The sequence below is a fragment of the Eleutherodactylus coqui genome, chromosome 1, assembly GCF_035609145.1.
Source record: "Eleutherodactylus coqui strain aEleCoq1 chromosome 1, aEleCoq1.hap1, whole genome shotgun sequence".
NCBI lineage: Eukaryota > Metazoa > Chordata > Amphibia > Anura > Eleutherodactylidae > Eleutherodactylus > Eleutherodactylus coqui.
In genome coordinates, this window is record NC_089837.1 from 165,885,636 (window position 1) to 165,908,264 (window position 22,629).

General features: G+C 43.9%; 1 protein-coding gene across 2 annotated transcripts in view; it reads right to left on the reverse strand.

Annotated features, from left to right (window-relative positions):
* Positions 1 to 4,614, reverse strand: part of EPHB3 (EPH receptor B3) — a 49,007-nt gene extending 44,393 nt beyond the window's left edge. For both annotated transcript variants that reach the window (XM_066603505.1, XM_066603497.1), the window contains exon 1: positions 4,302 to 4,614. In XM_066603505.1, the coding sequence (XP_066459602.1) occupies positions 4,302 to 4,356 (55 nt within the window). In that variant the 5' untranslated portion in view covers positions 4,357 to 4,614. The remainder of the gene's footprint in view (positions 1 to 4,301) is intronic.
* Positions 4,615 to 22,629: the final 18,015 nt, after the last annotated feature.

Consider the following 22,629-nt stretch of genomic DNA (forward strand, 5'->3'; position numbering starts at 1 on the left):
CGATTGGAAATCTGCCGCGATTTTCCGCTCGCATACAAAATGAAAGTTGCAGTGACTTTTGTGTTCTCCTGCTGCGTTAAAACGCAACGGCTGTGGACAGGCGGCCTAAGGAAATGTTTTTTTTTGCTGTGAACCGGAGTTAAATTTAAGGTTACCCTCCTGTTCTGGAGAAACCAATGTACACTGTGCATTAGTAATACATCAGTAGTCAAAGACACTGCACCCTGCTCCGATTGGCCAACGCCGCTCACGTCACACAACCATATTAGTTTGCCCGAATCCAGAGGGTTACATCGGGGAGTCTGTCAAATGGCACCAACTGAAACAAATGTATCAAAAGTGTAAACATTGCGGAACTGCTTGGTGAATTTTCTAGGCAAGTTACTGATTTCATTTCACCTTTTGGGGGTTAGTGGAAGCGATGCACAGTGCACCAAAGTTATCAGAAGGGTACGTGACATATCACATTTGGTGCAATTCACTATGGTGCTCCTGGGTTATGGAACCCTGTCAATCTAGTATTCTAGCAATTCTATCAGAAAACCTCTCAACTCCACCAATGTATTTTTGCTCTAAGTATGGCTTTGTTTTCCCCCCGCAACCAAAGACCCCAAATAAAAATGCAATTAAAAAATGCGACACTGTCAAGTTGGAAGATGCCACAAAACACGCATATCAATTTTCACAGGGTTCTTCTTCTAGCCCTGGTTTGCCTCCGCCCTAATGGGGATGCGGTTTTGAGTGTTTGGGTTCACATCATGCTTCCCATTGAGGACCGTTTGATCCCACCCCATCCCCAACCAAATCCACCAGCGAATCCACAAATTTTCATGATTAACCCTGTCTGCTTAGGGTGCATTCACACAGGGAGTACAGTATCAGTATCACACTTGCTAACCTGTGATTTCCTGTGAAAGTGATGCATTGTTGCTTATACAGTTTCCTCGTGTGAAAAATCACATCTTGTTCCAATAGTGAATAATAGAAAGCGGCATCACACTTGCATGAAGTCTAATACAATTTGTTCTGGCTCCCATAGGGAATAATGGGCAGTTCTTGACCAGAATCACCCAAAGATAAGACATGAGCAAAAAATTGCTCATGTAAGTATTGAAATCAATGGGTTGTTCTCCTGTGCGCATTCCACCCATATTGTGATCAGACAGAACTCACTCAGGACAGTAGTTTGTGTGAACGCACGCCAACAAGTTTCTATCAGGATACTTTATTCCTCCCCAACGGGAAAGGCAGAAACTGCCTCATTATTCTGTACTGATGAACAGGATCCCAACAGATTGCCATGTGAGTCTATAGCCGCAGAAGAGACATCCTGCTTGAGGTCTGATTTTTGTTTGTTTTTCTATGCAAAAAACAAACAAAAAACACAAACATTTTAACAGGAAGCTAATTAACAGACCATGTGAACCCAGCCTTAGGGACCCTTTACACGGGACGGAATGCGTCCGTGCTGACATTTCTGTATCAGAATGTTATTGTATGGGCATCGTTTAACTCCGCACCTGTTAAAAATCGGCGCATCTTCACTTCAGAGCCGCAAAATTAAATTCTGCAGCGAAAAAGCTTTCTGCTGCGGAATTACGAAGGCCTTACGGAATTATTATTACAGATTTTCAACATACAGGAGATGCAATTCCGCAATTAACATCTGTGGAAAACAAAACGTGAGATCCCGCAAGACGTTCGAGAGAAAATATACCACAGTTAAAAAATAATTATATATATAAAAAATAAAAACGCATTAATCCACATCTGCGCAGCGCCCTACGGCCAATTCCATTACGTGTGAAAGGTAATTTACGGCTGCAAGACGCATATCGCTTTCTGGTTCATGCAATCCAACTTAGATCCAATGGTGATTAAGTTCAACTTTGTTGAAACCCATGGAAGCCACTTATTGCTGCCACAGTACAGATGTTGGGACTCAGTCACCTTATGGCCATCTGAATGTGGCTCAAGTGCCCGTTCACATAGGGCCCATGTATTCCCCGGACAGCGCACACATCCTTACAGCCTATGAGGCTATTCACATGGATTTTGGTTTTTTTTCCACACTGACCAAAAATCCCTGTGAAAGAAAGAAAATCTGCTGCATTTCTTATCCTCACCAATTTGACAGACAGCAGTGGGGCAAACAAAGAATGGGGTGCCTGTGTTTGATTGGTTTTGTTTTTTTGCATCACAATCCTTGGACGGCGCAGAGACACATCCCTGTAAATAAGCCCTACGCTTCACTTAGAGAATACATCTAAAAAACAGTCTATTTCCACATAAACGACAAAATATCACTTACTAGGGAGATCAAAGAAAGTGCCTATTTCCCATGTGTGAGGCTTTGACACATGCAAGGAAGTGAACAGTTATTGCATTTAGCAGGAACAAGGGGAGACCTGGATCAGCCCACCAACATGGCCGCCCGCTCCGTGTTTTGGCTAATCAGTGCAGGAATGTTCGATAAATGGAGAGGAAAGACAAAGGAGAACAGATTCATGTGTGTCCAACATGATTACCAAAATCCCAGAGTCCTCCTGCCAGATAGAATTAATCTTGTGTCCCCCACCGCATGTCCGCAGCGCACTCAGCGGAGGGGGATCATCCACACTGGCTTGGGGGGGGGGGGGGCAGATTTTGTTTTGAGTTTGCAGCAAGTAAAATGCTAACTTTTTTACTTTTGTCTTTTGAGTTAAGTTTTTCTGTCTCCCCCAGTTTTTGCAGCAAGCTTATTAAGATGACGAGTCACAAGTATGGCAGCAGTTTTCCGGCACTCGTCCATTGATTTATATAGGTTTTCTTGCTGTGCCCACCCAAATATCCTGAACTGGAATTCAGGCAAATGCCACAAATTAAAAAAAACACATTCCGTATCCCTCTTGGCAGACGCTGCAGCGCCGCTTTACTTGGTGCGACCCCACGAGCGGCTCACTTTGTCAGGGCCCCTGCGGATTGTTCGCTCATCTATTCATCAATTAACACATTGGCAGAACGTAAATGACAAGAATGACAGGACGAGCGTCTCTTAGAGCGCAAGACGTGGAATGTGAGGTCAGCGCAGCAGGACTCCACCTGGACGATTCCCAGGGAGGGGAGAAGGTGGCGGAGCTCTGAGAACTTATTACACCACAGCTTATTAACACACAAGCATCCCATTGTAAGGGGCCGTTCACACCTCCACCATTCGCTATGGGTTTTGTCGCAGATCTGCAGCAGATTTCAGTCTCGGAATTGAATGCAAATTGAAGGGATGTAACCTGATAAAGATCTGCAGCAAATCAGCTATGTGTGAACGCACCCTAAAGCGCGCTCCCACGGAACTGGCTGCGATACCAGCCAGCCGCCGGTGCCAATGGAAGTGCCTTCTTGCCGATACGGTCAGCAAGATTGTGCGGCTATTAGCGGGTGGGGTCTGAAACTTTAAGCCGCTACCCGTTACAGCTCCTTCACATGTGTATTCGCACGCACAAAATTTGTGTATGTGATACGCAGAGAGTAGAACCCATTGACTTCTTCCACATTTCAGTTGCGCAGAACAAAACAAAAAGAAATGCGCTTTACTTTTCTGTACGCCAAAAGTCCCAATAGGAGACAACGAAGCGCACGCAAATGTGCGCGCAATACACGAGGAGAGGCGTAATACCGCCGGAAAAAGAAAACATCTGGATTAGCCATTCAAGCGGTGCGTCCCCTGCCGGGCGCAAATGAACATATTCAGAAGAAGTGCAGCCAAATACGCCGAAAAGGGCACAAACGAAAAACATCCGCAAAAACAGCGTGGAGACGTGCGCCAATGTACATACACCCGTGTGAAGGAGCCGTCCGTGGGAGCACATCCTAATAGAAGGGAGGAAACGGCACCAAGCATTTCTTCATTACAACTTTAAAACCAATGGACAAAGTCATCGCCCTGCAGATCCGGGCGCCAACTGTTGCCACAAGCGCCGTGCCCAGAGGTCTCAAGTGGAAATGGTCACCAACTGTTGGCTCAACTTCAACCACACCCGGATCTCATCAGGAAGAGCTGGAGCCAGAAGTGACCCCTGCCAGCCGGGTGCCCCCACATCCTAGCAGGCAGATGCCCCTCCTGGGACGTGCCCGCCCCTGCAGAACGGTCCAGCTGCGCCCCATCACCCGGCCATTGTGCAGAGCTCCACGAACAAAGAGGGGCGAGCACTACCTGTGGAGCTGGGACTTGTAGTGCAGCCACAGGTGGCGCTCCCGTGCGGTGGCCCCCGGATTAGGCAGGCAGAGCACGTAGCCGGCAGCACACACGTACACCCGCATCTCACCTTCTAGTCCCCGGACACCCGCCAGCAGCAGCAACCCCGCCAGTAGTCCCAGCATGTCTGCCCCGATAGTATCCGCGTCCAGCCAGCTGCTAGATCCGGGCGAGTGCAGCAGCCTCCTCTGTCTCCGCCCGGCTGAAGCCCGCGGGTCTCTTTGTTCCTCCTCTCTGCGGGCGCACGCTTCCCTGGGGTGTACTCGTGCCACTCTGGACCCCCGCGGGTGTTTACAGTCTCGTGGGCCCCCCCGCGGGTGTACTCGGGTAACTCCCGACCTCACACTGGCGAATCCCGCACTGCAGCCACAGCTCAGGCTGGAGGAGGGGGCGCGTCAATCACCGCGATGGCTCCGCCCAAACGCCCTGTCAGCAGCGGAGGATTCACCGAGGCACACGTGGGGGACAGTGCGGGGGGCGGGGCTTAGTAAAAAGATGAATTGGGTTGGGCGGTCTGGGATGCTCAGACGCCCCGCCCCCCTTCTTTATTGGACGTTCTTTCTGTTGCCATGGTAATATATTGGAAAATGTCAATCAGTGTAGGGGACCAGCTGTACACAGCGACCTCTTGTGGTCAAAGAGCGTCGTTTCAGGTAAAAGGAAGAAATAAAGAATAGAGGGCAGGAAATAGGAAAAGAATAATGAAAAGTGCGGCTCATTAGCGGCATCCATCATCGTGCTCATTTGACTACAACGTTTGGAGCCGCTTTCCTTTTGCCGCCACCCTTCTTTCCTGGTGTAGCCGCCGGGCTAGTGCTGCACATTCCGACGGAGAGTGCCGCTCACAGCACGAGGGGGGGAAAGCCCCTGTGCAAATGTATGTATGCAGGTTACATGATACATGTATGTGACTGCAGCCATGCTCAATGCCCGAGTAATGCAGAGATACAGGGGGCTACAGCATGATGGGGGTGAGCTACACTGCTAAATAATCCCCTGCTAGAAGGAAAGTAGCTACGGATGCAGCAAAGTTTAACATGACTTTTAAAGGGGGACTTTTAATTCTACTGATAACCGATAGGTCGGCAATAGATGATCAGCAGAGACCTGCAGCTCCAATCAGATCAGTTGTCATTATGGTCAGGACAGGAAGCAGAATGCAATGGGAGCTGCGCTGCAGTACCAACCGGGTATTTGCTGACTTGTGTGATATGGTCTGCTTTTTCTGCTTGATGACCATACTGACAGTGGCATCTGGAATCAGATGATCTGTAGGGATCCAAGATGTGGGTCTCTGCTGATCCTGTCAGTCATCAATAGAAAAAATGTAAAAAGTCCTGGAATGTCCCTTTAAGGATTTATGATAACGTTCTGTGCCACAGTTTTTCTAATCTTTCAATTGCTTTACAATGGGCTTTGTTGCGTTAAAGTGACTGCACAATTCAGGAAATTGAATGTCCCATCCGCCTGGCACCCACCATCATGCCTCGTTCCATCTCCGATAACTCATGTCGCCTTGCCATAGGCCTGCTGGTAACCTCACTTACAAGATAACACCTTACAAGTTATACAGGTGTGGGCGTTTCCAAGCCGTCTTGCCACTTCATAACTAATTTACATACGGCTATCCCATGACTTTTGGTGCATCAGTGTAAAAATAACTAAAAAGAATGAAGTTCCCCATATCATTTCATTTTATGATGATTGATAATGGGCTGTATAGTAGTTATGCAGTATTCAGGGACACTATCACACTTGATAGATAATACCATGAAACTTGTGTTTACTATCTGATGACTATATTGTGGAAACATATAGAGTATATAGGTAGAAGAGTGCTGCTTGGTGGTGCCGTTCGGCTCTCCAAATCTACGATGATTTCCCTTCTACAGCATTGTTCAGTAACATTTAATAATGTTCACATTAAGTGCAGCGCTTTGTGTGCTAATAGCATATAGCGAGAATAGGGAAATACTGATCTACTTCAAGGTGTGGTGTATATTTCAACACATTAATCTCATCTAGTGTTCTGCGCAGCACTTAAAGTTAGGCTCTGTTCAAACAATACAATATGATGCCGATTGTGGACGCCTTTTTAGCCAAAACCAGGAGTGGATTGTAAACAGAGAAAAGTACAAAGGAAAGATTTATATGTCTCTTTCTCGGAACTAATTCATTTTGGGAAAAAGCGCATAAAAACGCATAGGATCAACAAGGCCAAACTCCGTGTTCAACAGGATTAGACACAAGTCCCAAACTTCTATAATTACACTTATTCGGCGTCTCATGATTTGGAGATCTTTGTAGTTCTCTTGGTTCTTCCTTAGGCTGGGTTCTCACAGGGCGGATTCTCAGCGGAAATCTCGCGGTTTGGCCGCAGCGAAAAACCGCAAGATTTCCGCTGAGAGAACCGCCGCTGCAAAACCCGCAGCGGCTTTGCAGCGGCCCGGCCGCTCGCTGTTGCGCTGCGGCCGGCGCTCCCATAGAGGAAAGCGCGGCCGCAGCATAAAAAAAAAAAAAGAACATGCTGCAGCCGGCAAATCCGCGCCGCAGCAGCGGCTTCTGCCGGCTTAGCCGCAGCGGATTTGCTGTCCCATGTGGACGAGATTTCTCAGAAATCTCGTCCACATGGCTGGCTAATCCCGGGATTAGCGGCCGCATGCGGATTTCTCGTGGCGAAATTCCGCACGGAATTTCCACAGCAAATCCGATCTGTGTGAACCCAGCCTTAGGCCACTTTCACATAGCTGATCAGTATTTTACATCAATTGTTATAAGCCAAAACCAGGAGAGTAGCCCACAGACAAAAAGTATAGTATAAAAACTTGCATCTCTTCCATGCTTCCACTTCTGGTTTTGGCTTACAAATACTAATACAACATACTGCCCAAAATACTACATTTCGAAAAGGGCCTATGAATCAAATCATTGTTGGCATCTGTAGAACGTGACATCATTACCTGCCCTGTTCTGTCAATAGATATGGTATCTATAGGGGGTGCAGAGATTACAGTCACATTCAAGCCCCTACGTGTGGGGTACCCACCCTGCTACATAGAAGAACAGAACATATTATGTTAAGGCTTGTCTTGAAATGTCAATTTACCCACCCATCAAAAATCCCCAACACGTACTGTACATCTTTCATATGTACTAAGAACTATTTTAAATCCAAACTTGATCATATGATTAATGCAAGTAAGTAGGCCTTGCAACAAGGATATAAGCCAAACCAGAGCCTTCTGCAGAAGGAAAAGAAAGTCTAGTCTGGAGAAGACTGTGGTTTGGCTTATATCCTATAGTCATGTAGCAAAGGCTGTTGAAAGGTCACACAATGACTTATAAGGAAGCCACCTTCCAATATTTGGTGTTGTGGAGGTACATTTTCATCCCCTATTTGCATACCTTTTCCCCAGGGAGCATTGCATGGCTTGTATAAGACTCCGTATGCCAACTTGGTACTCTCCTCAAGGAAAAACCTTATTTCCTCAGTCACTAATAGTCATGGATCAGTTAAAAGAGATATGTAGAACGCTTGAAATCTCCACATTGTGCTACTTTGGGTAGAAAAATTTTGGAAGTGTGGTAAATTAATTCCATATCTTCTTACTAATTTCTATGAAGGGACTGTTCATATTTCTGCCTGTACGGCTTCCTTCACGCATACTTTTTGTGGCATTTTTTAACCCTCCCTCCCCAAAAAATTTCATGAAAAAGATCTAGTGTTTTTTTTTTAATGGTGCAGGTGCAAGTGTTTTTTGGGTAGAGCTTTTTTTATTCACACATTTTTTTTACATGGGTTAGTTTTATATGTCCTATAGAAAAGCCTATGCAACAACACCAAACCAACAGCTTGCTGCAATAAACACATGACAAGGCAAAAAAAATCACATTGTTTGTAGCACAGTGATTGTTTCCCTATTGACTAGCAGCTAACAATTAACCATGGCATTACTTGCCTTAACACATCAAAAAATGCCATTAAATATGTGGTGTTTTCCCGAATATGCGAGAAGAAAGCGTTGTTGATGTATTGTAATGTGTAACTTTCATCAAAGAAAAAGTTACTAAAGAGAGATTCCACATAACAAGGTCTGGATGTGCACCATGACTTGTAGACATCATGACCGCTGTTTTCAGGAATGTGTAAATATCCCAGATAAATATAAGAAAAGAGGACAAAAAGCATCATCACATTAAAGCAAAATCTGCATAGGAAGAAACTGATACAGTTGTGCACAGATATACTGAAACCGATCTGCACCAGGACAGTATTAGTACTGCTACACATTTTGACTGAATGATTCTCACTACTGCCAGTTCCTTCCTATTAAAATAAGGCACACATCACATTGTGAAAATACTATCATAGGCTTTGCATAATTAATTCTAATCCCTGAACAGCACTATCCTCCAGATGCTCCTAAACAAGAGAATTTGTAGTTGCATTAAGTGCTGGTTATTAGATCATTTCGTATACATTTGGCAGTATGGAGAGGTATAGTCCTACTCTAAGCTGCTTTGGAAGCATGTGTTGCAAAGAAGAATTGCATATTTCAAAGGAAGGTACATACCGGTATTATACAGTGATGTCTAAGTGTCGGCAAAATTTATTTAAAGGGGTTGTCCCGCGCCGAAACGGGTTTTTTTTTTTTTCAACCCCCCCCCCGTTCGGCGCGAGACAACCCCGATGCAGGGAGGTAAAGAAAGCTCACCGGAGCGCTTACCTGAATCCCCGCGCTCCGGTGACTTCTCTACTCACCGCTGAAGATGGCCTCTTCCTCCGTGGACCGCAGCTCTTCTGTGCGGTCCATTGCCGATTCCAGCCTCCTGATTGGCTGGAATCGGCACGTGACGGGGCGGAGCTACACGGAGCTACACGGAGCCCCATAGAAGACTGCAGAAGACCCGGACTGCGCAAGCGCGGCTAATTTGGCCATCGGAGGGCGAAAATTAGTCGGCACCATGGAGACGAGGACGCCAGCAACGGAACAGGTAAGTATAAAACTTTTTATAACTTCTGCATGGCTCATAATTAATGCACAATGTACATTACAAAGTGCATTATTATGGCCATGCAGAAGTGCACAGACCCACTTGCTGCCTCGGGACAACCCCTTTAATACCTTTGCACCTACTTTAATTGTCAGTCTATTTCCTCAAATCAAACTAACTTCCTCAGTTTTTGGCATGTCATGGGATAAAAAGTTATGGAACCCTCCCATGTGACTCCTCAAGTGGCAACTGCAGGCCTAGGGCTGCTCTGATAGTTCACAATGACAGTAACTCCTTCTTCTCCTGGGATACACTAATAAGTACTTTTGACATAGAGGTGACCCCACTTGGAATGACAGGATGTCATTGTCCAACTAGATATATGGTGTTAAGATGTTAAATGATTGTCTGCGAGCAGTTTTAGGGCTTCATAGTTATCTCTACTTGCCAATGTGTGAGTGATGTATTTTGTATTTCGGAAGCCCAGATAACCTCCAAGCAGGGTGACGGTTTGCTGAAGATTCCAGGTCAATGGATGAGTTTGACAGAAGATTAGAGCAGTGGATGTCTACTCAAATGACACCTTCTGAAATACAATAACTATACTGCTAGAAAAAGGAAGACCATCCAAAGACACTACTGGGTGATATTTATGGAAAGTAATGCAGAGGAGAGTATTGTTGGCCATGGAGCCAAGCAAGTCAGAACTATAACTTACAGCGCAGGTAAGGATAGTTCCACACCATGTTTGGACTCTACATATTGTATATCTGTTGGGAAATGCACCTGAGGTATATACATCTGAGGTCTTATTCACACAACTGTATATACGCAGCTATTTAGCTGCATCAAAAAATTGGGCAAAAATCGCGACCATCTGAAGCATTGGATTCCAATGCATTCATTCAGATGAACGATATTTGGCCTAATGAAAAATTGTGTCAGGAAAAATAGCACATCGGTAACCCCTTTCGGTCGCCAATTTTATACGCTGCGTCCAAAGATAGGTCTTGTCCTATCTTTTGCCGAGATACACTGGAAGCTCCAATAGAATCCTATGGGAGCTAAAGAAAAGGGAGGTTAGCCGCATCCAACGCTGGGAAAAGAAGTCAGCTGGCTCTATTTAAGCATTGTTAGTCATCCCAAGGATTTCTGCCAATCAAGGGATTTCCACGCTGCAACATATTTTGTTGCCGATATGCAGCAGCGGCCCCGTGTGAACCGCAGACAATACGCAGCTAAAGATCGGGACTTGATCGCAGCTATTCTTCATTCATGCGATTTAACTGCACATACGGGCAACCGTAAAAGCGCATTTGGCTGTGTGAAAGAGGCCTAACTTGTCTATAGAAATCTGTTGGCCAGACATTTTCTGAAGGAGTATGCTTTTGGCATATTTTTTTTATCTATATTAAAAAATGTAATTAAAGGGGTCCTCTCATTAGAAATTTTTATTTTTTATTTTTACCTATTCTTTTCCCAGCAGTCTTCTTATCGCATCTTCTCCCACCAATCTTCTCCTCGCTCCTGCAGTCCTCCGGGTCACATCACCTCCAGCCGGCTGGATCCTCTTCTTCCTGTGACGTTAAATACATTGCCAGTATTCTCCTTCCTGCAGGTCAATGTACCCAGTCACTAGTGGCGTAGTGTTCACAGCCAGGGCGTGCCAAGCTATTCCAGAGACTGTGTATGTGCACTGTCTCTCTGCAATAGTATATGAACACTCACACCGAGACAGCACTCATGCACAGTCTCGGCAATAGATCGCCATTCCTTGCTAGGCAGTGACCGCTACATCACTAGTGACGTAACCTACAGACTGCCGAGAATGGACACCCCAAAACAGGAAGAGGATTCGGCTGGCTTGCGGTGAGGTGACACGGGGGACTGGAGAAGATCAGCGAGGAGAAGGTGCGTAAAAAAGACTGCCTGGGGAGGAATAGGTGAGTATGGATTTTTTTTCTAATGACAGAACCCTTTTCAGTACGCTATTATAAAAAGTGTATTGTGCAGTGTACATTTTTTTACAATAAGAGTAGATGTACAGTGTGCAACTGTATAGGCATAGCTGCATACACCTAGGGCATAGGTTAGGCAGCAGTGTTCAAATATGCACACAAATCATGGGCCCCTAAAAAAGGTGTGAAGAGGACCTTACCAAATGTAATGTATCATATATTTGTCATCAGTGCCATAAGCTTTATGTTTTTAAATTTCTAACACTTAGGCTTATTCACGCTAGTGATATTCTTGCACATGTTTGTGCGCTGCGTACAAAACTTACACAAAAATGAAGTCCATGAAATCATTCACACTAGCAATTTTTCTTTTTTTGCTCACAGCATCACTGCAGGAAAAAAAATCGCAGCATGCTCTATCTTTCTTGGGTGTTCCTGTGAAACGCCTTGCCCATTGTTTTCAATGGGACCTTAACAGACATTGCATGATACAGGCATGTCGTGCGATGTACATGCGAGTGCCATGTGATGTTTCCCATTGAAATCAATGACATGCATGAAACACGTGCATGAAACACATGCATGAGGATCACAATTTCACATTGCTGTGAAAAACGCACGTTGGCTGTAAAAAAAAACGTAACACAGAGATGTACTTTATGTAACTAAATTATTATTCATAAACAGCCCTGAAAAATTGTGAAAATATAAAATCTCTTCTAGGAGGAGAATGTTGACTTTTATGTGTGCTCTGCCTACTGTGTTATGTTATATGGTTTTATTATGCAAATTTCTGCTTTGTTCACTCATCCTAGACTTTTTCTTGCCTAAGATGGTATCAGATTGTTCCAGGTATCGTTCAGCCGTTGACTAAGATTAAGTGAAGTGTACAGTCTGGACAGTGATACTTTAAGGCATGACTCATGGGATGAGTCAGGGAGAGCCCACATCACTGGACGTCCTCACACCTGATGCACAGATACTCCAAGGAAAAAACTCCTACTGAAGAAAATTCTTGTTGACATATGTCTGAATATTCTACTTAGGTCACCAAAATGCTTTCAGTATGACAGAGATGTTCATGCTTGTATTGTCCTTTGTTGGAGTTGTCAATGCAATTTAAATATAAATAGAATATCAGTTACTTTAAATTAGTGTAAAACACATAAGAAAGTGCTCGTTCTGTCATTTTCAAAATCGAAATGGTTTTTCGTTTTTGTAGTGCAATGGCTTTAGTCATTTACCAATGCATGCACAGAAAAACATTATGGTTTACATAACAAAAAACCTGCAAATTCCGTCAAATCAAATTTTCGGAAATTTGGAGAATGGATTCTAATCATTTAAGAGAATCCTCTGGCTAATTGAGAAGAGATAGCCCCATGCCTTAGGCCGCCTGCACACGAGCGGAAATCCCGCCGCGGGATTTCCGCCGCTGAAAGTTTGCATAGGAGTGCATTACAATACGCACTCCTATGCAGACGGCCGCGGTTTGGCCGCATGAAATCTTGCGCGGCAAACAAACCGCGGCATGTCCTAATTTTCTGCGGGGCACACACTCACCCGGCCGCCGGCTCCGGTCTGCGCATGCTCCGGCTGCGCGGCAGCCGGCACATGAAAGAGCCGGGGCCGCCAGGCGCGGGTGAGTACGCGCTCGTCCCTGCAGGCGCTCGGGTCGGATCGCGCGGCGAGAATTCTCGCTGCCGGATCCGACCCGCTCGTCTGCAGGCGGCCTTAATTGGACATTAGAACTATGAGGGTTAAAATTCTAAGTGCAACACCAATCGGGCCCAACCCACTTGCCCCGCTGCCGGCGGTAAGAAGAGACACCACACACAGGAGTCTGGTCTAGCTCCTCACACGGGAGAAAAAACTGCGCACTTTATTACAGATTACATGAGATCTTATACCCTCTGCCCTCTCACCACTAGGGGGTGATGGGCTCATAACCATATATGGGCAGTCCGGATTTCCGCCTTAGACAGTGAGGCGCCTCTGGCTTATACAGAAAATTACGTATTTAATTAACTCCAATGCAAAGAATCGCCCACTTAATTCCAAGAAAGCGGCTTTAAGCATGCAGTCTTCGTATCTCTTCCTCCCCTCCTCCACTTCGTCCTTCGTCTGGTTCCTTTGGACATTCTTCCTCTGTTTTGCCTTGCAAAGCATCTTGGCATATCTGATGTAAGGCGAAGTATTAAAGTTTTTTCTCATTTGGAATTGAATAAAACTTGCATACAGGTATAAAAGCATGAAAAACACATATGGCAATATATATATATACCCTCACAGAACAAACCCCTTAAAGGGAATCTCTCACCTACTCCTGTAAGATCGGGGATGTGTTATACTTACCTTCCCCGTCGTTCCCCCGGTATCAGAACTGGAAGCCGCTGCAGTGCATTGAGTGGTGTTGCTAAGTAATCCGCCAATTATAAAATTAGAATGGGCAGACTACTTATCACACCGCTCAATGCATGGTGGCTTCCAGTAATGACAAAAAAGGTAAGTATAGCACTTGCATCTCCAGACTCAGCAGGACACATACTTTCAGCCTACAAGTTTAGCTCATAGGGCTAAAAATCGGTGACAGAGTCTACGTAAGTCTTGCGGCTAGTGTTATATAGCTGCCAGGGCAGTACTTGTAATTCTTAGTAATACTTGATACATACTGTGGAGCAGAGTGTTATTACAGCAGAAATGCAGTCCTATGCTCTCATTCACGACCTGACTGTTTCGGGTTCAATCCCCGCGTGGTTCAGGTAGCTGACTCAAGGTTGACTCAGCCTTCCATCCTTCCAAGGTCGGTAAAATGAGCTTGCTGGAGGATAACAGATGTCTGGGGAAGGCAATGGCAAACCACCCCACAAAAAAACAGGAGACAGTCAAGACTCGGTGCTTACACCAGGGGACTTGACCTTTACCCTACTGTTATATAACTTTATGTGTTTGAACTATTTTTAAAACTATGTGAACTGTATTTTAGAATATTCTACCATTACTCTTCTGATTATATTGATTTGTACTATATAGGGTATTTAATGCAATTAATTTGTTTGCCACTTGGTAAAGTTCACTGCTTCATAAGGCAAAGTAGGAACCCTTGTTTGTTCTGTTGTGTGTCTGTACATAGCAGATTGCATATGCAAATGTTGCTAGGCAAATTAATTGATAGCATAAGACTACCATCTGGTGTTACATTAACATTTATTATCCTGGCAATGATTATAGTGTCTATCGTGTTCACAGATTTTGTACCCACTTACTGTGCCACATATAAAAGTATCTGATTTTGTGCTGGCAATACCAGAGCTACATCTAATAAGCTATATGTGTAATGAAGTCCTCTATATCGTAGTTCGTATTACGGTTTTGTAATCACAATGTCTATTCACAATATTTCTTCCTCTGATTGCCTATGTGTATCTTATTATAATATGAGTGGAGATACAATACCCAGCAGCTCAATACCCGTCACATCAAAAGAAAGTTCATAGCAGGTGGGCTATGACCTAGAGAGACAGTGACCTATTTACTCAGCTACTGTGTCATGATATGGGTAGGGCAATAAAGGAAATTGCAAAAAATAGCAAGTTTTTTTTTCTCAGAATCATTCCCATTATGCGTAGAAGTAGTCATATGATAATAATGTTACAGTCTGCAGGGAATTCAATGTTCCAGGGAATTTGGTTTAACAAGTATACTTGTAGAAATGGCCGCTTCCACTACTTCCTGCACTTTTCATATATGAAACATTTTCTTTCTCATGTATTCAACTCTTTGTCATTAATATAAATGCAGGAACAGGCTTGTGAACAGATATCTGCAGTGGGATTTATAAAACCGATGACAGGTGAATGATGCAGGGCTAATACTGGGCACAGGTCCAGTGCTATATTACTGAGGTCTTGTTTGTTCTATGGTAACCAGAAAATTACTTTATAGGGGCCAGCAGGATTCTTAAAAATATTGCTGACCTCACTAGGAATAGTGTTTCACTGTATGGAGAAAAAATATTCTTAAAAACATCTCACATAGCTAACCAAATCCAATCTGTGCTGATGATGGCCAACAGACTGAAACACATCTGTCCACAGATAAGTGTTTCTGGTTAGTTAATGCCCGAGTTATGACTAAAAGGCAGTCTGTCACCAAATCAGATCCTCGAAGGGAAAAAGCTAGCAGACGGCTGTTCAACAAAGCAGGACCGTGTAGACATATCCACTGAATGTTACAAACCAAAGTTAACGGGGTTTTCCCGCCTAAGACATTTCTGACACTATGGGACTATCGAAAGAATGAAGGTTCCAGGCGGAGACTCAGTGAAGAGGTGGTTGTGTATATTTTTGGCTCTCTACTTTAAAATCTATGGGATTTCAGAAAAAAACGCATTCTCCCTACAAAAATCTGCCATTAATTTGATATGGAATCCACAGGAAAATCTACTCCCCATTTCTTTCAATGGGAATCCATGCTGAAGTCTATACGGTGAGAATTTCTTCTGCATGTGGATTTCAAGTGTACTTGTGGAAAAAAAGGAAGTGACATAGCACTGCCAGGACTCGGGGTCCGGGAAACTGGAGGTCCCTGAAAATACCCGCAACCCCTGTCCCTACCTACTTGCCCCCCCCCTGGGCTAAGCCCCAGGGTGACAACTGGGCGACGGTCCCTACACTCACTAGGGAAGTGGAACACCGGGACTAACAAACAGACAGACACTGGAACAAACAACAGCAAGGAGAGTCAGACTATCCGGGTCGGCAACAAGAGGGTACGCGGTACAAGAGGGTCAGGCAAAGGCAACGTCGGGTCCAAAAACTGGGAGTCAAAGGTCAGGAGTCACAACAAGAAGTACGCTGGTGTAGCAGGAAGACCAAACTAACACTGGCACTGGAATGCAGAGACAAGCAGGTTTAAATGCTGTCAGAGCTCCCGCCCCAGCAGCTGATTGGGGCGGGGAGTCTGACAGAAGGTACCAAGGACGCCTAGCAGAGCAGCACCCACTGTGTCCCTAGCAACCCGGCGACGAGGAGGAGCTCGGCGGCCAGGGGAGGTGACGAGGACTGGGGTTCCCTTGCGCCGCACGGCAGCAACCCGTGTAACAGAATTGTATACTTGGATTTGCCTTCTAAGGGCTCATTCATGCATGCGCGAAAAAAGTTAGCCGCACAAAAAAAGTTGTGAATGGACGCTTTTTCCGTGCAGAAGCCCCGAGTATCATTTGCGCGAAAATCGCACATTCACACAATCCAAAGCAGCATTGATTAAAAAAAGCACTGTTGCGTTGGTAGAATAGAGAGATAGATGAAAGAAAGCCCCGGGGGAATCCCTTCTCTGTGGGGCTTACCTTCAGCTCAGCGGGGCTGTAGGGATATCCCTGCTGTGGGGAGAGAGAGGTTTCCCTGCAGGGGAGAAGAAGGAATCTCCCAGCAGCGTGATACTAGGATTCCGCCACTGCTGGGGATTTCCTTATTCTCCACTGCAGGGGAACCTCTCTCTCCCCTCTATGAGGGAATTTACCTGTAGTGGGCAGAGAGAAAGGGTGGGGCCAGAAGGGTTCTCCTAGGGATTCCCCTATAGCAAGAAGAGAGAGAGTGGGGCTAGGGGTGGTTCCCTCTAGCCCCATCTTCTCTTCCCCCACTCTTGGAGAAGCCCTCTAGCCCCGCCCCCTCTATTACAGCTATGCGATTCCCTCGTTCTCCCCTGCGGGGAATTCTTTCTCTCCCCGCTATGGGGAATTCCTGCTGTTCGGAGTTCGGGGACAGCTGCACAGCAAGTTTGAAATGCCCCGCTATAAACTCCTGTTAGTCCCTGCTGGGAAGAGGGGAAGCTCCAGAGAGATGAAGGGAACCCCAGGGAGTCCCCTCATCCCCACAGGGACTAACAAGAGCTTACAGCGGGACATTTAAAATGTGCTTCTGGGTTAGGAGTCTATGGGAAATCCTGCACAATGCGAAACAAAGATAGGTCAGGTCCTGTTTGTGCACGCAGCAGGAAATTTCAGTCGCTCATGCCCTGTTTTTTTGGTTGTGATTTTTTTTGCGCAGCTGAATTCTTTTGTCTGAATGTTTCCATAGGAAACCATTGGTTGTAATAGGCACATGTTTTGTGCGCATGTAAGTTAGCTGCGCGAATTCCCCCATGTGAATGAGACCTAAACAAGGCTAAATCCATGTGTGGATCTGTGAATATACATGTGAATAGTTGCGGTAAAAAGCTGCAGTTTTGCCACATTTTTCTGCTGTCGTTTTTAGAGGTAACATACATAGTAACATAGTATGTTAGGCTGAATGAAGACAATGTCCATCTAGTTCAGCCTGTTTCAACCCCCTTGTTGATCCAGAGGAAGGCAAAAAAAAACAAGAGGCAGAACCCAATTGGATTCTGTCATGTGAACATATCCTAAAGGTTGGAATCTCAGAGGTGTACTATAGATATGTCATAAATGCTTTTGGTGAAAAACACCTTCAACATAGTAGTTAGTGGGAAAATGATGATGTTCAGTAGGTGTAGGCATACCGACAGGCTAAGACCCCATTTACACTGATAGATGATCGCTCAAACGTCAGTTTGAGTGGCAGTTTTGAGCGATCATCTTTACATAGTCTATAGTAGCTAAGTAGCTACTAAAGAGCTATGCAGGCTGAGCGGGACACTGCCGCTATCGCTTGGCGAACAATACAGCTGTTTTGCATAAGCAAACAGCTGCATTGTTCACGGCACGTAGAGCTCGCGTCCCGCTGTGAACCACTAGCAGGACGTGAGCTGAAAGAATCTTATCAGTGCTGCCGACTGTGATAACAGAATTGAGCAAGGAACGAATCGTGCACGAAAACTGCATGATGTCCATGCATTTAGACGCAATGGTTATTGCTCAAAATACGTATTTGAGTCAATTTTGAGCGAGAATCGTGTCTAAATGGGCCTTTAGACTATTTACTAGATAACTTAAGTTAATGGGTTCTTCCCTGGTGACAGATTTACTTTAAAACGCTTTCTTAAGTGACAATGATTAAAATATTCCTCTTCTTGCGGGATATCATTTTCCAACTAATTGGAGTCTTGTACAATATGTATAGAACATACAGGACACTTTTATAGTCCTATTATCTCCAGCATACAGTGAAATGATGCAATCTGTTAGGTTTCATATGTTGGTGATCTGTTTGTCAGCCACAGGACATATCACATTTACCAAGCTCTATATAGTATAGAATCCGCCTGTTTTCTTCATATCTTCACACATGTGTTATAGCGCTGGAAAGTTATAGGAAGATACAAACTTTACAGACAGATACATTTAATTAGGAACTGGAAGATCCCTTGTGGGACAACCTATGCAGTTTTATAATTGCCGCATTTGGAAAGTAGAGCAGTTAACGGTTACTTCTTGACACAAGACAATATAATTTGTTTATCTTATTCTTCTGTGTCTTGGATCATTTACTGTGATAATTTGGAAGCTTACATGAAAGGCTTTTAGACTAGTTTTACTACAGTCATAAAGTGAGAAATGGTCTTTATGATCTCTTATCAGTAAAATTCCATCAGCGTAAGTTGTATGCACCCATATCCAGGCAGGGTTATATGAGACACTTCCTCAGACGGCAAAAGAGGCTTTGCTTTCATCACAGATGCATGTCATACTTAATATGTTTACCAAGCTTTTGCCATACAATAAACATAGCTGTAAAGAGGACATGTGTGGAGGTGGAAGAAAGACTAATTCTAGTTCTAAAGGATCCTGGCCGCAGTAATTACGGAGGGTGTGTTTATACTGGTTACTTTATGTGCAATGGTTTGGAGTGCCGTTTAGAATCCACTTATAGATAAGGAATTCCTATTTCATGAGAGCAATTTTGGTTAGCAGGCACAAAGCGATGTTACATGCCAAACTAATTTTGGGAAATGTCTGTATCATGTGCCTGTGTTTAGATTTCTGTATGTTATAAATGAATGCATGAGGCATGTGTTTTTTCTCAAATGAGTTCAGCGGGGCATTCTAACCACTTATCTGGTTGGTTTCATGGACAGAATGGGAGAGATCAGTAATGATAGGGAATATTTCATTAAATGGGAATCTGACAATAATATAAATAGCAGTGAAGTGCGTGTGCATATACTGTATAATGCTCTTTCCATGAGAACTCCCCCACTTATCTACATGTCATGATGTTGTCCATGTCAGGAGCTAACTCAGGACAGTCATAGGGACTTAACCATGGCCATTTGTCAGACAAATAGATAGTGATAGTGCTTGGATGAAAAGGAACCATGAGAAACTTCGGGAGGGTCACCGATAGCAGCTGGGTTTTCTCATTCCACTGGAGGGATGTCATTATTATGTGTAGGGAAATATATTTATGCAAAACTGCTGATGGTAGTTGAAATAGGGAGGGAAAGAAAGAGAGCCGGCCAAACATGTGTGCTGCTATCCAACAAAGGTTATGGGAGTAACAGAAATAGTCAAGCCAGTGTTCCATGGACCACAATGGAGAGAGCCACACTCATACTTGGCCTGTGCTCTTCTACTTCTCCTCTCTTCTTCGGCCATCATTGGCCATTTTGTTTAGGACAAGGATGGTCATACTATTAATAAGTGTGATCTGATAGATCCTACCTCTATCAGCCATTTACGTTGTATCTTATGGTGATGCCATGAACATTACTGTATATAGGTGTGTTCACTTCACACATAGCTAATTTACTGGGGATCTGCTGCAGATTTCACCCTTTCAATTTAATTTAAATCAATCTGCAACAAGTCCTCAACAAATCAGCTACATGTGAGTATACCCTAAAAGCAGTATTCCCCAACTCCAGTCCTCAGGGACCGCCAACAGGTCATGTTTTCAGGATTTCCTCAGTGTTGCACAGGTGATGTAATTATGGTCAGTGCCTCAGACATTGCCACAGGTGTACTCATCATAGGATATCCTGAAAACATGACCTGTTGGTGGTCCCTGAGGACTGGAGTTGGGAATCCCTGCCCTAAAGTCCCATTTACACGTAATGATTATCGCTCAAATGACCGAAAATGAGCGATAATCGTTACATGTAAACACAGGCATCCTGCACTTTTCATTTGAATGATGATTTTAAAATCCATCCTTCAGCTACTGGAGATAAAGCAAACACATTTATCTCTCAGTAGACCATAGGCTGTGTATCTTCATGCAGCTGCCGGCAGATAACATTGTAACCTGCTGGCAGCTGGGACGAGAACAATGCAGATGTATGCACAGCTGGGCGCGTGATTAATCACACACTGGGCTCTGCAAATAGCTCCTGGAGGCCCTTTTACATGCAAATGAAGATGATAAAGTGATAATGGCCATTAATACTTTATGCAAAAAGATCGCTATTTTTTTAAATCTTTCAGTCGTTTGTGTGTAAATGGGCCCTATGGCTGTTCTCACACAGGCGTCTGTAAAAATACAGGTTTTATAGCATTTTCAAATGGTATTTTCAACAGCTTTCATCAGGGTTTTTAATGCACCCCATCATTGAAATGGATGATGATATATGTTAAAAATCGCTGAAATGCAATGAAATAGAGCAAGCAGCGTTAGAAAATCGAATGCTTGTCTGAGAAGCCCCATTGAGGTCAATGGAGGCGTTTTACAGTGTTCAGCGCAACGCTTGAAACAACGTGCTAAACACTGTAAAAAGCAGGCTGTGTGAGAGTGGCCTAAGGGTATATTCACACGGGTGTTTTTTTTTCAATCCTGACCAATTAAATTCATTTTTCGCATGATTTATAATGTGATTTATTTTACACTAGCTTACCCGTCGCGCGTTGCTGCGAAGACAGACAGACATACATTCATTCGTTTTTATATATCTAGATAACAACCAATCACAGCGCAGCTTACATGTTACCTCAGCTTTATAATTTTCAAGTTTCTATGTGAGAAAATTACATTCCGTACGTAAAATGTAGACGCTAATTCTTTTGCGCATAGAATTGAATAATCGAGTTGGGACCCATTAGCGTTTCCTATTTATGACATATTCAATGCCTGTGCCAAATTTCAAGTTTCTATGTGAGAAAATTACATTCCGTACGTAAAATTTGGATGCTAATTCTTTTGCGCATAGAATTGAACAATCGAGTTGAGACCCATTAGCTTTTCCTATTTATGACATAATCAATGCTCGTGCCAAATTTCAAGTTTCTATGACATTGGGAAGCGAGAAAATTAGATTCCGTACGTAAAATTTGGACGCTAATTCTTTTGCGCATAGAATTGAATAATCGAGTTGGGACCCATTAGCTTTTCCTATTTATGACATAATCAATGCTCCTGCCAAATTTCATGTTTCTACAACATCGGGAAGTGAGAGAATTAGTGGCAATGATGGAAATCGAACGATCTACGTGGCTCTGTACGTGTCATAATAGAGCCTTAATGACATCACAATGCAGCTTTAACTGTCAGACATCCAGTGATGGAAATCAAACGATCTACGTGGGGGGGGGCGTAACTTTCGACGACGCGCGCGCGCCATTTATCGTAGGATAGTTGTACTATGCCTATAATCTTCCCAGGAGTGTACTTAACAACTTCCCAAAGTTTCATGGCGATCGGATGAATGGTGTAGTAGCGCATAAAGGACAAACAGACAGACACGCACGCACGCACACAGACATACATTCAATTTTATATATATAGATTCCTGCGGTTTTTTTCCCCACACGATTTTTATCCATTTTGCATTCAATTTTTACATGCATAAAGAAATGCATAATAGGCCAAATGATGTGATCAGAGGTTCTGCACACTTTTTTATGGTTATCATAGTTACATGCGCTAAAAACGGATCACAATCGCATCAAACAAGTGCAATCCATTTTCTTGAATATACCCATAGACTTGAATTGGCAATTTTTATCCAAAAATTGGCACCAAATAGGACATGCACAAAAAAATTTATTTGTGAATATAACCATTTAAAATAATATGCTTTATTTCCGTCAGTTCGATTTTTTGCTGGTCAGTCAAAGGGAATTACTGAACAGATTTGACAGGCAGTATGGGTACATCAGGATTTGTAGTTAAGTGCGAGAGGCGCGTGCTATGGGCAGCACTGTGTGAAAAGGCACCTGCTGCTCAGGGTCAGGAATGTATTATAGCGGGTGCATGGGGAATTGGTGCTGAAGTCTCCATTCAATACTTGTCATACTGATTAATTGACTTCTTATGAAACTTGTCCTGGTGTGTATATGTGTGTTTCGGATTGGGAGAAGCGCTAAGATAACAGTCTCTGTACAGGATACGGTATATGTTAGTGCTATATAAGCAACAAAAAATAAATACATAAAAAGTGCAGTTCTATTTGTAGATGACTACTATGAGGTTCTAATTTAAAAATATAAAAAGTTGCTCTTGCTAACTAAGTAAATAGACCTATTGGACAATAATGTGTCTGCAGTGTCAGTAG